At 38.7% G+C, this 15,734-nt stretch overlaps 1 protein-coding gene and 1 long non-coding RNA gene across 7 annotated transcripts in view; one reads left to right on the plus strand and one right to left on the minus strand.

The window, feature by feature from the left end:
- ampd3a (adenosine monophosphate deaminase 3a) overlaps nucleotides 1-15,734 on the minus strand; it is a 27,651-nt gene continuing 11,917 nt past the window's right edge. For all 3 annotated transcript variants that reach the window (XM_048186290.1, XM_048186291.1, XM_048186289.1), the window contains exons 9-15: nucleotides 13,785-13,948; nucleotides 13,562-13,688; nucleotides 12,529-12,692; nucleotides 9,050-9,170; nucleotides 7,215-7,388; nucleotides 2,037-2,147; nucleotides 1-1,955 (exon numbers count right to left, since the gene is read on the minus strand). In XM_048186290.1, the coding sequence (XP_048042247.1) occupies nucleotides 1,785-1,955; nucleotides 2,037-2,147; nucleotides 7,215-7,388; nucleotides 9,050-9,170; nucleotides 12,529-12,692; nucleotides 13,562-13,688; nucleotides 13,785-13,948 (1,032 nt within the window). In that variant the 3' untranslated portion in view covers nucleotides 1-1,784. The remainder of the gene's footprint in view (nucleotides 1,956-2,036; nucleotides 2,148-7,214; nucleotides 7,389-9,049; nucleotides 9,171-12,528; nucleotides 12,693-13,561; nucleotides 13,689-13,784; nucleotides 13,949-15,734) is intronic.
- Nucleotides 3,022-15,734, plus strand: part of LOC125265800 — a 26,922-nt gene continuing 14,209 nt past the window's right edge. For all 4 annotated transcript variants that reach the window (XR_007184355.1, XR_007184354.1, XR_007184353.1 and 1 more), the window contains exons 1-2: nucleotides 3,022-3,536; nucleotides 9,059-9,152. This is a non-coding gene — a long non-coding RNA (uncharacterized LOC125265800). The remainder of the gene's footprint in view (nucleotides 3,537-9,058; nucleotides 9,153-15,734) is intronic.

Genomic DNA, 15,734 nt, shown 5'->3' on the forward strand with positions numbered 1-15,734 from the left:
GACATTCAAACAGATTTTTTATAATGGATATAATATTATGGACATCGACCTGAAGAATGAATGCTATATCAGATGCAGGTAATACACTAATAATAATACAATAAGATTCAATGAAGCAACTCAATGTTTCTTCGTTACTAGCTCTAAAGTGACGTTTTAGAATTAGTAATGGAGGCTTGGGATCAACTGTTAAACTATCAACTTGAAATTATACTTGATATGAAACCATGGTGAAAGGAAATAGTTGTGCACAAAAGAGGGTTTTTAAAGACATTCTATTGTTGTTTCTTATGTATTTACACACGTGTGCCGTGCATATATATTTTTTATATATATATATATATATATATATACTCTTATAATGGAAAAAAAAAAACATTACATAAAAAGTAGAACAAATGAAAAGCACACACAAAATACTGTAGTAATTATTTACTAAATAATTTTGTAGCGATTTATAAAATTGAAACATAAAAAGAAAAAAATATATATTTTTAACTGTGGGTTACATCTGCATATTGATCTAAGTTAATTAAAAGAAAGAAATATGCTGGCCTCAGAAAACATACACTACAGGCACTGCATTAAATAAAACTAAACAGTGTTTCACACATTAAAAAATATTCTCAAAAGAAGTGAACTCAAACAGTGCATTATGTTTCGCTCTTTACAAACATTATTTGCTGCATTAATTAAAATGACAACCATGTGTGATGTTTTTTTTTTTCATTCAAAGGTACACTATGTAACTTTTGAAAAAAAAACTGCATGCATTTTGCAGAAGAACATTGTTTCGGTTGTGCTTTGGCTCTGTGTCACTGCGGATGCATAATACTTCACAATGAACTCTGCTTGTTCAATAAATTATCGTACCTGTCGAGTAATAAAAACGCCATCTCTGTGTCACTTTTACAACATTTCAAATCTTTCAGTTCCCACCATCACTTAAAAGCCAAGCCAATGTTGATTCTTGTTTTATTACAAGCTCTGTCATGTCTCTTTTTGTAAGCAGACTCTCCTCTGTGCGGCGTTTTTAAAACGGGTGATTCCCAGAGGATCGAGATTCAGCGGCTCCATGTCAACCTTTCCCACTTACTAACCTATGCCACTCAAAGTAACCGTAGAAAAATTTCTCTATTTATGTATATGATAACACATGCACAGGCAAGTGACATATATGTGCAATTTCCCATGAAAAACATCATGCCTGATCTAGTGAATCAGGGTAAGACAAAAACACATTTTGGAAGAAGGACTGATGATGTATTGACTCATTATTTAAATTTTGCTAATCCGTAACAAAAAAAAGTTACATAGTGTACCTTTAATTACATGTTTCTATTACTGACAGGACAGTGGAGAATTTACAGGAAATTAACTGCAGTAGTATATATATATATATATATTTGGTTTTGCAGAGCAGGGGACAATTTTTTGCCACAGAAGCATCTCAGTGTCTGCCTGACAACTAGGCTATTTCCAATTGCACATATTCATGTATTGAGGATGTACTTCTTTAATCTCCACAGGGGGGAGACACTGCCCATGTAATGTAATGTCAAGTATGCCAAACCCTCTTTGAAACGCCCATTTCAAGTCATTGCATAGGCAGACAGCGGTGTTTACGAGAAGGCTGGGTATTAGAAACATGAGAAGCGGAGCAAGACTAGATAATAAACATTACATTTGGATCCCTGTGCATTAATTCCAACTATATATAAAAATAGCAACCATGCATGTACAGTATATGGGCACAGAGGGCTTAGCAGAGACGTATTGGACAGCTACTGAGACCCAACGACCTCTGACTTTACAGCATCTACGAGGAAGCTGAGTTCATTACACATTGTATCGTGTCTGTAGGCCATGCGGATCTGGGCTACATTTGTCCGCCGAATGTCATTCCCCTCTGGCCCGTCTTTCAGGTAATTGACCCCAAGGAAGTACTTTTTCTCCTGAGGAAAATGGCAAAGTGGCTTCAGTGTTGTGTTGAGCAAATATTTACATAAATGTTACGAACTGAATATGTGCAATACCTCATGGGAAAGGCCACTCTGAAGGACGCTATTCCTGGCGATCTCACACACGTCACACGTGCTCAACTTCCACAGTTGTGCTGCAATAGCATACTCCTCCATTAAAGCCTCCTGCAGTACACACATAATAAAACAATTACAATGTTACTGACTGTATGTACACAGTTCACTGTATATTTAAAAAGGTATGTAACTCTCCAGCACAGTTTCTCAAAGAGGCAGACTTGTGAAGGCTGGAACTTCAAGATGGCAATCCATGTAAATAAAATTAATTAAAAATGCATTAAGTAAATTTAATTTACCTACAATGTATTTATGAATGTTAATGTGATTTTTAATAGTGCTTTAAACATTCATAAATACATCTTTAGGTTTAATTAAACTTAAGTAATGCATTTTATATTTAATTTTATTTACATTAATTGCCATTTTGACGTTCAATCCTGGGGTATATAAATGCTTCTGCCACTGAGAAATTACATGTTTTTAGAGGGGACCAATAATGCCCCTTTCACAAGATGCAATATAAGTCTCTGGTGTCTCCAGAATGTGTCTGTGAAGTTTCATCTCAAAATACCCCACAGATCATTTATTATAGCTTGTCAAATTTACCCCTATTTGCGTGTGAGCAAAAACACGCCGTTTTTGTGTGTGTCCCTTTAAATGCAAATAGTTCCGGACGCTTTCCAGAAGAGGGCGGAGCTTTAACAGCTCAACAACAATTGTCAGTAACGGTGTTCAGCCTTACATTGTTCAAACCAGAGTCGACACTGATGGAGAGACTCAGGAAGAAGTTACAACTTTTAGAATGAAACTGGACGTTTCTGAATGGATAGTGGATAAATTTATGTAGTTGCTGTGGAGTTGATTCAACTCATCCACTAGCATGTGCTGTCATGTTAATCTTTTGTGCAAATCCAGCGTTGAATTGACCCTCGTTTCTGAAGCAGTCCAGCGTAAAATGACGGCATGTCAACAACACTCTACTACAACAACTCTTGGTCTTTCTTAAAAAGCGATTTCTGTGAAAGAAAATATCTCCCTTTGCACTAAACTTTGAGCATCATAACTTGCTCAAACAGCAACATTACACAAAGTCAAACAAAGTTACTACAGTTAACAAAGTGAAATCATAATCAAGGACCCCTTTAAATATACAGTAATGAAATCAAAATTGATCATTCTTGTTTTTAACGGATTATATCAGTATTTATTATAAATGATCTATCAGTGCACATCATTATTATTATTATTTAAAATTTTTAAAGGGGACCTATTATAGGACCCCTTTTTCAAGATGTAATTTTTGAGTGCATGCAAAAACATGCTGTTGTCGTGCATGTGTCTTTAAATGCAAATTAGCTACTGCTGCTCCCCGCCCCTTTCCAGGAAAGCGCTTCCTGCATCGGATACTCTGCCAAATGCTAACAAAACATCTGCTTGCTTATGATCATCATCTATATCGCGATCACGCTCACGGACATTGCAGTTCTTCATCATGTAAGTTTATTATCTGCATGTGTTTTAAAGCTATCGGTTTAAGCTTCTATCTTAACGCGCACAGAAAGATAGCTGTCAGATGACACGTCTCGTGAGTATTAAACTAACCACTCTTTCATGTCTTATTGTGTTTTAAACTGTCAAATACTCACAGGGTTATGTTAAAAACACAAATTTCACAGACTTAGTTGGTTATGTCAGTGAACATAAACAGCAGGGACAGAAATTGCGTGTATATTAGATCTGTGGTGCATTCCATTCAAAAACAAAGCTGTCCACTGTCTCTTCAGTGTTTTAGATGTCGGGAGTAAATGAAGACTGTTATGTTCACTCTTACATCCAACAACAAAACACCCCAATCGCTTACCAGACATTCTTGTTGCTTCAGCTGCTCCGGCATCGAGAAAATGGCGGACAGTGTTCAACTGGCTGATGGCGGAATCTATGTTAAAGGGATAGTTCACCCAAAAATGAAAATTTGATGTTTATCTACTTACCCCCAGCGCATCCAAGATGTAGGTGACTTTGTTTCTTCAGTAGAACACAAATGATGATTTTTAACTCCAACCGTTGCCGTCTGTCAGTCAAATAATGCTAATGGATGGGAACTTCTACTATAAGAGTAAATAAAACTTGCATAGACAAATCCAAATTAAACCCTGCGGCTCGTGACGACACATTGATGTCCTAAGACACTAAAAGATCGGTTTGTGTGATAAACCGAACAGTATTTATATCATTTTTTAACTCTAATACACCACTATGTCCAACTGCGTTCAGCACTCATTAGTAAGGTCTGATCGCGCTCTGACAGTGGCAGTGATGTCTTGCACTCATAAATACTATAAATATATTGCACTCATAAATACTATAAATACTATAAATACTGTTCGGTTTATCGCACAAACCGATCTTTTAGTGTCTTAGGACATCAATGTGTTGTCACGATCCGCAGGGTTTAATTTGGACTTGTCTATGCAAGTTTTATTTACTCTTATAGTAGAAGTTCCCATCCATTAGCATTATTTGACTGACAGACGGCAACGGTTGGAGTTAAAAATCATCATTTGTGTTCTACTGAAGAAACAAAGTCACCTACATCTTGGATGCGCTGGGGGGTAAGTAGATAAACATCAAATTTTCATTTTTGGGTGAACTATCCCTTTAATATGGGGACAGTCTATCGATCGAGGGCGGGGCTTGAGCAATGTGACCTCATATTGCTCAGAACATTAAAACGTTCTATGAGACTGTTGAGGTTTTTTGGGGATTAAAAAAGGAGTGGGTGGATTTTTTTTAATCACTGTAGGGTGGTTGTGCCCACAGACTGCTAAGACACATTTATATGCAAGCACCATGTAACAGTGAATTTTGCATAATAGGTCCCCTTTAATCGAAACATCTTTCTCTCTCTCGCATGACATGATGACATGTTTGGCGCAAGAGGGGGACAACCTGTCACTCGCATGAGATCACAACAACAGCAAACCACAACGATTCAATCAATTCTTGATGGACAAAATCAAGTCCTACCCTACATTTTTTCTTGTCTGAGAAGCGTTTCACTTGGATAAATGCCGGCGTGATGAATACGATCCTCAACTGGATGGAACTGAAATAAATACTTTGATTGTTGCGATCCTATCACACTTATGATAGCAACCTGAATCGTAACAAAGCACTGTTCGCCAGAGGAGAACTGGCCCCCCGATTAAGCCTGGTTTCTCCCAAGGTTTTTTTCTCCATTTAACACCTATTTGCCACCTGTTTGCCACCTGATATCACCTGTTGGAGTTTGGGTTCCTTGCCGCTGTCGCCTTTGGCTTGCTTAGTTGGGGACACTTGACATTTGACTTGACATTTGATATTCAACAGTATTCTTGACATTTATTCAACAGTGTTTTGATCTGCCTGCATTGACACTATTCTTTAAGAGCTGCTGTGCAGCCAAATTATACCAGTTATCACTGTAAAGCTGCTTTGCACAATCTGCATTGTAAAAAGCACTATATAAATAAAGTTGACTTGACTTGACAATATGGAAAAAAAAAAACAGACTAACATAAATTTTGTTTCATGCCGACGTTAATTGTGGGTATTTTTTCAGTGATCTTTCTGCAAGTTACATCGCTATGCCAGTAGTTGTCGACAGGTGTGTAATGAGTGAGTCTTTGAATGATTCACTCAAGCGATTCATTCAAAAACACTGATTCAGACAGGAACAAAACAAAACGGCTGCTGTGTGTTGCTCAAAGACACGCTATGTTTCTGTATACACATCTGGTCGGAACTCCACACAGCTTCAGTACTACTCTCCATTGAAAATAAATGACTTCCGGTCTCTCACTTGTTGTTTTTCGGAGATAGTAGAAAGGTATTCAGTATTTATCATTGGCTACATTTACATGCACCAATTTTCGTCAATCCGAATGAATTGAATCCGATTGCAGATCTGTTTACATGTACTCTAAACAATTGTAATCTGATTCAAATATCCGTTTATGTGTTTTATATGCATTCCGATCAAAACTTTTGTGCATGCTCTCTGCGTGTGTGACGTCATATCAATCGCACTTGCGGTAACCCAGGTTGCGTCAACAGATGATGATCATGTATCGATGATAGCCAGAGATACTGTCAAAAGCATCAAATCTTGGTAATATTAAGAGGATTTGGTAGTTCCAATTAATGTAGGCCTGTTACATTCTTCTAGTCTATTATTATAACTATTAGGTTCGGCTTCTTTTATTTTTAAATTAATATTAAACACTACTGTGAGGATAATAAAAGATTAGGCTATTAGCTACCTTTGAAAATGTTTTAAACATTTTTTTAGATCTATTATACAATGAATTATAGGCCTATAATTACAATTATTAAGAGTGTATTAATAATTGTAAATTTCAAAAGATTTCCAATATTATGATGAAGGGATACAGCTACGCCACTGCCTGTTGGCATCTTTACAATTAAAGACGTGAACTTGCGCACTGGGTAATGCGTGTCAACATTGCACTGCGCATGTGCTCCAGAGACTTCTGAATGCGATTGAGAAAGTAGTTGGATTCAAGCGTTTACATGGTCATTTTTTGCCACCTCTTACAATCCGATCGAAATTTCATTTAGATCGAGCTCAATCGGATCGATTAAGGTGTTTACATGAACGTTTTTCAATCCGATTGAGCCGTCAATCCGATTACAAATGGATTATTTGGGTGCATGTAAACGTAGCCATTGAGTCGTTTCAGCTGACTACAAATTATATTTTTAAAATTCCATTCACATTCCTGTCAATATCTGTTCCACTTCATATATCTTAACTTGGTTAAAAATATATTTATTGAAAGGTTAGAGCATTATTTTAAATTTTAGAGGGTACTTCAGGTAGGAAAATGTACTTCAAATGTAGGAAATTGGGGTCCAGCTACACTTTTAAAAATGATCCTAAATTGGGTTTTCACAGCAATGCCATAGATTAGAAGAACAATTTCTGGTCCCTAAGAACCTTCCAGTTCTTAAAAAAAAAAATGAATCTAAGACTCTAAAGAACCTTTTCCACTATAAAGAACCTATTGTGCAATGGAAAGATTCAATGGATGTTTAAGGTTCTTCATGGAACCTGCAATGGCAATAAAGATCCTTTATTTTTAAGAGTGTATAAGATGGTTGTAATTTGACCTTGGTGTAGTGGAATTGCATAGGGTCGTCAGTGGAGAGGGACACACACAGGCCTTTGTGTAGGAACTCTCGCAGTGGGTTCTTGGAGTATTCCAGGAACAGACTGTTGTTACTCAGAGGGGACATAGCAATGGGCACTTGGGCAAGATAATACAGGTACTGCAGCACAGGACTCTGGAAAAAAAACACACACACATATGTGTTAAGTATGATAGCTTCCATTTATCATTTCAAATGCTCTGATCAGGCTCTTAGATCAGCTTGCTTTCATTTGCATGTTTCTATACAGCAGCAGAGGCTCCATTGATTCTGGGCTCATCACTAACACAAGTACATAGTCAAATCAATTGGTAAAACACGTCACATCTGCATTTGCTTCATTAATAGACTCGGGCCAAGGATATGAACTCTTAGTGAACTCTTTTCCTATGCTGCCACCATCAATTAAAGGGGTCATGAACTGCGTTGTTTTATTGTTTTATAATGTTTCCTGGGGTGCATTTATTCACACAGGCATTTTTCCTACCCTGATTTTAACCCTCTGATTTGAACGCTCTGTTTTAAGGGCCATGTCTGCTGTGAGACTTCAGTGTAAATTTCCACTGCTGTGATTGGCTAAGTATTACTCTTTTGAAAACTTTTAGCACGTTTTTTTCCTATTACAGCTCTCAAGGTTAACTAATTGTGAAAAGTGTTGATTATAGCATTACATTTAGATCTATGGCATTATATTTAGATCGTGGCATGAAAGGCTGCAGGGATGAACATTGTAGTCAATCACAGACATGTTGTTGAGCTCATGAAAGCAGTGATCTCGTCATTGCAACTCAATTTCTGCACACGAATGCTTTCATCATAACTAACAGTGCAAACATGATGTAAATAAGAGATTTGTTAAATAAAATGGGAGTTTCGGCACGAGCCCAGAACTCAGTCACTGAAAAACTTGCGCTGTTTGATTGACAGCTCCAGCGATTGTAAGGGGAGTGTTCTTTGTTCGCTTTCTTTATATAATTTAATCACTGTTTAAATAACAGATTATTTTCATCCTACTAAGAGAAACAATGTGAAGTTGAGCGTTTAGTCACTGGTTTGATTTACTGACACATAGACGAACATCTGACTGTACATGAATCATATCAGATCAGGCATTAGAATGAACACAGTTACTGACATGTTGTTGCATTACTGTCGAGTCCATATCGTAAAAGTCTGTTTGCAAAGCCTGTGCCGAAATGTGACTGATTTACCAAAAAATTCACACTGAAATGAATTGAATACAAATAAATAAAGCTCAACTGAGACATTCACATTGTTGAAAATAAATAACCATATTCCTAGCATTAGGATCCTTTGAAAGGTAATGTTATTTTAGTCCTGTATCGCTCCTCTCTCCTCCTCATCTCACTAACACGCCAGTGGGTGGGGCTAATGTTGCAATGATGAAGTAGGCATTGATTTCTTTTGGGGTGGCGCCGTTTCACTATCTATAGATAAGCACATTCCAGGATCAGTTATTCGCTGGACCTGGTGTCAGCAAAAGCTTTTATTGGACTAACAATGACGTTTTAGTTCTGAAACTTACAGGATATTCTTAAAGTATGATGACCTCTTATATATCAAAAGCTCAAGGAAAAGTTGATTTCTCAATTCATAACCCCTTTAAAATACAAGATATTTACTAGTTTGACTAATAAGCTCTCACAATTAAAAGTTACCTTTCATCTGGTCAGAAAATTGCATTACACTTTCAAAAGTACACTGCCTAATTTAATAAGTGCCGTTGAGCACTGTAGTTTGGGCTAATCTTCTACTTCTACTAATCTACTACTGACCTTTTTCAGGTTTAAGCCATGAGAGATGTTGTCTGCAGTGAGGAAAGCTGAAACCAGGTGGGTGATAGAACCAGCTTCTCCACAGTGTGGACGGAACTGAAAGGTACTAAGACCACGTTCCCTGTGAAAACACACACATATGTACAAGTTTATAAGCCCCCTACTGTTGGAAATATAATGTCAAAATAACAAGAAATCATATAGGAAATTTGAGAAACAAAGTTGCCATTGGAAGAATAAGTACCGGCCACTTTATTAGGCACACCCATCGCCGGCCCATTCAGTCTTAATAGTTAATGGTAAACAAACTTGGCTTGCTGTCCTCGAAGGAGGCTTGAACCCAAGGCTCGGCACAAACTCCGAGCTAAACCCCCCTATAACAGTACTGCGCAGAGGGAGAATAAGAGAAATAGAGGAGGAGATGGGAAGGAGGAGGGATGCTGGAAGAATTGTTGGTGGGATGACGCAGTGACTGCTGCTGATATAGGCTCGTAATGAAGTTCTATATGGTATGAATATGGGTAGTATAAATGAAATTCAGACACCATCTGCCATGTTGTTACTGTCACGTGACCTACCAGCATCAGTTGCGTCGCTTCACCGCCATTCATAAATCCTCATGGGATAGTAAAGTGTCCCTCGGATGTGCACTTCAGAATCTCGGCGAAAGTCATCCAGGGACTTTTCGACTACTGTTTTTTGAGTACTATATATTTGGACATACTACTCTTTTGGCGTACAGTTTTTCACATTCTATATAGCAGAGAAGTATTCGATTTCAGATGCAGCGCTGGTAAAGATGATCTGCTGAAGTTCAAATTAAGCATCAGAATGGGGAAGAAAAGTGATTTAAATGACTTTGAATGTGGCATGGTTGTTGCTGCCAGATGGGCTGGTCTGAGTATTTCAGAAACTGGGATCTACTGGGATTTTCACAACCATCTCTAGGGTTTACAGAGAATAGTCCAAAAAAACAGATCCTAGAAGCAGATGGGCTACAGCAGCAGAAGACCACAACAGGTGCCACTCCTCGTAAGGTGACCAGACGTCCAGACAGAGTCCCGTATTTCAGCTCTATTTTTAGTGTCCCATCCACGATTTTAAGTTGCCTGTACATCCCGCCCCATATTCCACCATGAGAAATCTGGTCACCCTACACTCGCGTCAGCTAAGAATAGGAAACTAGGGCTACAATTCACACAGGCTCATCAAAAATGGAAACTCATCAATAGAAGATTGGAAAAATGCTGCCTGGTCTTGCGCTCTGTCTTGCGCACTCTTTTGGCCGTGAGCGTGGAACTGTCTGTGCCAGTGTTGCCAAGTCCGCGGTCTTTACGCGGAACTGGGTTACTTTAAGACTGTTGCCCCGGATTGTTTTTCATGTCCGCGGGTTGAAGCGACCTCAAATAACATGATATTTAGGCCCTGGAATGTGAATTTTACCAGGGAAACGCCACTAAAAACGCAGATTTTACCCCACGGAACACGATTTTTACCAGGGGCTAACCCCTGAAACGCGATTGAGCTAGTTTTGGGCTAGTTTTGAGTAGCAATTGGGCGGGTTTTGTTGTGAAAACCTGGCAACTCTTGTCTGCGCGGTCTAAAAAATTGGGCTGCATGCGGACGGAGTGTGCGGACATCTGCGGACCCCCCGATGGTGAAAATTACGTCATGTGGACGGTGTGCGCACGTCGAAGGCTGAAGTATACTTTAGGCTTAGGTACCAATTGAGCATTATGCCCTTTATGACCACAGTGTACACATCTTCGGATGGCTACTTTCAGCAGGATAATGCGCCATGTCACAAAGCTCAAATCATCTCAAACTGGTTTCTTGAACATGACAATGAGTTCACTGTACTCAAATGGCCTCCACAGTCACCAGATCTCAATCCAGTAGAGCACCTTTGGGATGTGGAGGATCGAGAGATTTCTGCACCTTGTTGAATCTATGCCACAAAGAATTAAGGCAGTTCTGAAGCCAAAGGGGGTCCAACCCAGAACTAGCAAGGTGTACTGTACCTAATAAAGTGGCCGGTGTATAAGTGTATATTGCTAAAGAGATAAAATACACTATGATGACAAGCATACAACAACACCGCTACTACAACGTGTTCAGAATGCACTTTTCAGTCCGACCAGGATTTCACAGGACTTTTTTCCTTCTGATTTTTATGGCTTAAAATGACTGAATTTGCTGGAGTTTTTCTAAACAAAACTGTGCCGATTTGATTACAGTGAAAACTCACCAATAATGATGTACATGATGTACTTATGTAATTAGTGTTAGTGACAGTGCGAATACAGTTAAAGATGCTAAAGAGGATCTTTTCGTAGACTGAGAAACCAAAGACTGTTACTGAGTTTTTGAAATGAGCGCATGCGTAAGAACAACCCCCCTCCTTCACAGCTAATTTCGAGGGAATGCCTCCCTAAAACTCGTGCACGAGTATTGGAACACGAGTGTTTACCACCGGCATTCGCTGTCGTGTTAGTGGATTCATTATGTCGGACTCACCGCAGGTAACTCATAATCTGCAGTTGTTACTCCTGTCTCCTGACAAAAACATTGCATGTGGCGCCTGTGGAGTGTGGAAAGTTACTGGAGCGCGCAGCCGCACTCGTCTCTCACAAGGAACGTAATGGCAGTGATTGACAAGCCAGAGGGCCAATCGTTTACGCGATCATCGGCTGATGTTTTTAAGGCCCTACCTCGTGCACAGATGATGTATATTAATATTATTCCTTTCAGTGCACCTAATAAATAGTCTTTTATCAGTTAGTAAAGACAGTTTCAAGTAATATTGCAAAAATGTATAAAACAAAACATCCTCTTTAACACCTTTAATATTTTTGTGCGTAACTACTGAATCCATCCATCCATCCATCCATCCATCCATCCATCCATCCATCCATCCATCCATCCATCCATCCATTCATCCATCCATCCATCCAAACAATTTCAAACTTAAAACCTTCACACTTAAAGCTGTTAAAACTACTTTAAACTTTCTGGCTAGGCTTTTTTTCTGCAGCATTTACCGTTTCTCGCAATTGTAATTCCTGTGTACATAAATGTATAGCACTTCAATGCATTCAGAGGACACTGGGTTACTGACCCAGTCCATAATCCATCCTTTATAAAGTGGAAAGATGATGTCAGTTTGTTTGACAGTATTCCACAGGCTTAACAGTATCTCAGTTGTAACCCAATATGTGTGTATTACTGATACAGTGGTATTTATAGATGTCCTGGTGCAATTGGAAACCATTTGTTCTTGAATACCTTCCAGTTCTTATTCAAGGTTTATTAAAGCCTGAGGGTTTAATAGAAGAACTTTCTTGCAAATGTTAAAGTAGCCTCTGTTTACTTCCCCCTTTAGTGCAGACTTTTTCCCCCCTCCCTATTGTTATGGGATATGTAACCAGCTAATGGAATTTTCCAGCCGGTGTGTGGAACAGATATAATGGAGCACATACTTCCTGAGGTTGTTGAGGACCATGATGTTGGCATACATGTGGAAGAGGTAGTAGCTGTAGGGTGGATTGTCATCTGTTGTCCATTGCTCAGGCTTGGGGCTCTTATAAGAGAACATGTGATCGCTATGCTTGGATTCATCATCCACACTGTCAAAGCCAGTCACCTGAGAAAGAATGGACATCCAATGAGTGATGTGTGATAAAGTCTTGCAAAATGAATTATCTGAAGTGCACAAATTAAGTTCTAACATCGAAATACCTACACTCTAAAAAATGCTGGGTTAAAACCAACCCAAGTTGGGTTGAAAATGGACAAACCCAGCGATTGGGTTGCTTTAACCCAGAGAATGGGTTGCCCAACCTGCTGGGTAGTTTTATTTAACTCAAGTATTGCTATGTAGGAATTGTTAAACAATAGTTGGGTTAAATAAAACTGCTCAGCATGTTGGGCAAACATTTAACCCAACCACTAAGTCAAAACAACCCAAGCGCTGGGTTTGTCCATTTTCAACGCAACTTGGGTTGTTTTTAACCCACCATTTTTTAGAGTATATGATCATGGTATAATCAAAACTTCTACACTACATGGACAAAAGTATGTGGACACCAGCCTCCACTCCTCTGAGAAGGATGTTGGAACATGGATTCAGGGATTTGCTCCCATTCAGACACAAGAGCATTAGTGAGGTCAGGCATTGGTCAGAGGTCAGACGTTGGCTAATGGGGCCTGACTCGTGGTTGTCATTTTAATTAATCCTTGAAAATATGTCGAGAGGGGTTCAGATCTGGGCTTTGTGCAGACCAGTCACATTTTTCATGCTGTTTGAAAAGTTGAAAGCACACAATTCTCTAAAATGTAAAAAAATAAGATTTGCATTTACTGGAATAACTGTATTATTCAAACCAAGTCATTCGAAGGGAGTGTCCACATACATTTGGCCGTGTGTGTGTGTTTTTTTTTTTTTTTTTTATGAAGTTACATGAATTTACCATAGGTACATTTATTACAAATGTACATCTATTATGAACTTACATATTTTAGAAATACATGGAGCTCTTTGTGGTCCTGAGGATTCACTGTAGCCTCAAATAGAGGAAGGAAAATGTTCTCAAGCATCTTGGCAAAATTAGGAATTAACTTACGTGACTTGAAAATGTCACTGGAAGAAAAAAAAAAGCATAATAACATTAATGTAAAACAAGATATAAACTTTCTGAAAAATACTGAAAATATTTAGAATTAAGTAGCTACTTACTATATTCTGGGCACCTGAATGATCCAGCGCATGTTTGGAGAGTACACTTTGTGCTGAATAAACCAATGGGAAAGACTTTCCCATTCCTCAGGGGAACGACCATAGATGGACAGTCGAGGTTCGGCATGCTGATATTTGCTCTCCTCCAGATCATGGGCTACTTCCTAAAAGAGACAAAAATACACTGAAGACTTTTAAATGAGAAATATATGGGTACAAACAAAATTAAGTTATAAAATAAAAAAACATTTACTTTACATTTACCCTCTCAATCTAGAATTGTCACTCTTGTCTCTGAACTAACGTTATTTAAAAGGTTAGTTCACTCAAAAATTAAATTTCTGTCATTAATTACTCACCCTCATGTTGTTCCAAACCCGTAAGACTTTCTTTCATTTTTGGAACACAAATTTAGATATTTTTGATGAAATCCAAGATATTTAGAGCTTTCTGGCCTCTGATAGACTTCAACATTATTACCACTTTCAACTTTCAGCTAAGATGCTTTGCTTGCTATGAAACGGAGTATCCATGGAAGTGTTACTAGTATCTCATTTCACAAAGTTTGTTTCTGTATTGTTTCTATATAAAAATGTCCATAAAATGTAAAGTATTTGTGCTGTGTTTTACGCATACTCAGAGTGCTCAGCACTTCAGTGTGAAGTAGACGCTCAACGCCTCGTTACGCTACTGCTGTTTTAAAAACGCGGTGCTCCCATTGAAAACAACTGGAAAAATATGCTAGCCTCTGAAAAGTAAACAGTTTGGTGGAAACACGGCCTTAAAATAGTCCATGTGATTACAGGGGTTCAACCTTAATGTTATGAAGTGACGAGAATACTTTTGTGTACAAAAAAAACAAACAAAAATAACAACTTTATTTTGTTCTAATGGCTTTGTTCTGACTTGGTACCCGGAAGCTCTGCACTGTGTTTACAACATGTGATAGAAATATTTTATGTCAACATGAAACGTACAGAAAATGCAGACTAAACCCTGGGTATACTTCAGCCGTCTGCGTTCGTGCACCGTCCGCATTACATAATTTTTGTCATGCGGAGGGCTAGCAGCCGGCCGCACACCGCGTCCGCGTGCAGCCCAAATTTCGAGACCGCGCGGACGGTGCACGTGCAACAGCGCATGCGCAAGCAGGAAAGAAGAGTCCACTAGGTGGCAATACACACAGTACTGAGCACAATGTGCAGTCGTCGAAGAAGAGTGATTCAAAAATAAGACGAGTAAACTCACAAGCATGCCTTCTCCATTGTTTTTGATTCCTGTTCTCTTTGTGTATCTTCTGAACTATGCTGCAGTGGTGGCTGCACTATTTTTCTTCTCCGATCCTGCCCAGCAAATGTCCCGTTGATGACACGATGTCTGGTAATAGTATGGAAAAAAACTGCACTGCGCATGTGTCGAACTCGGTCATCCACGCGCATCCTTGGTTAGTATACTTTGAAAGATGTGCGGAAAGTGAAGTATACCTGGGGCTTAAGGATGCTCAGGTCAAAGACCAGTCATATGATTAGCTTAGATCATTACAAACCAATCACCAGAACAAATCACAGTGAAGAAGACATTGATTTTTACTCAACTGTAAGACTTAAATGTGCATGTATCTTTCTATTCAGAGAGACTCTCTACGAGTGACGAGTGACCTCCCGGCCGTAAATAAAACTTCATTTCTACAAAGAGCAACTTGGAAGTTGTGTCAGGTATATGCTGCGCAGCTAAGAAATAGAAGATCCTATGCTCAAAAGACAACAAAAGTAACAGCTAAAGTGTGATTGAGGTAGTGATAGTAGTTTCTTGACGGGACGCCGTCACCATACTTCAGGGAAGTATTGTATTGTATTGTAAGTATTCAGGAATTCAGGGAATTACCTCAAGATACTGTAGTATTATATTAACAACTAGGAGTTGTTTAAATTGTCAGTGGTGAAGTCAGAT

This window comes from Megalobrama amblycephala, linkage group LG3 (assembly GCF_018812025.1).
Source record: "Megalobrama amblycephala isolate DHTTF-2021 linkage group LG3, ASM1881202v1, whole genome shotgun sequence".
NCBI lineage: Eukaryota > Metazoa > Chordata > Actinopteri > Cypriniformes > Xenocyprididae > Megalobrama > Megalobrama amblycephala.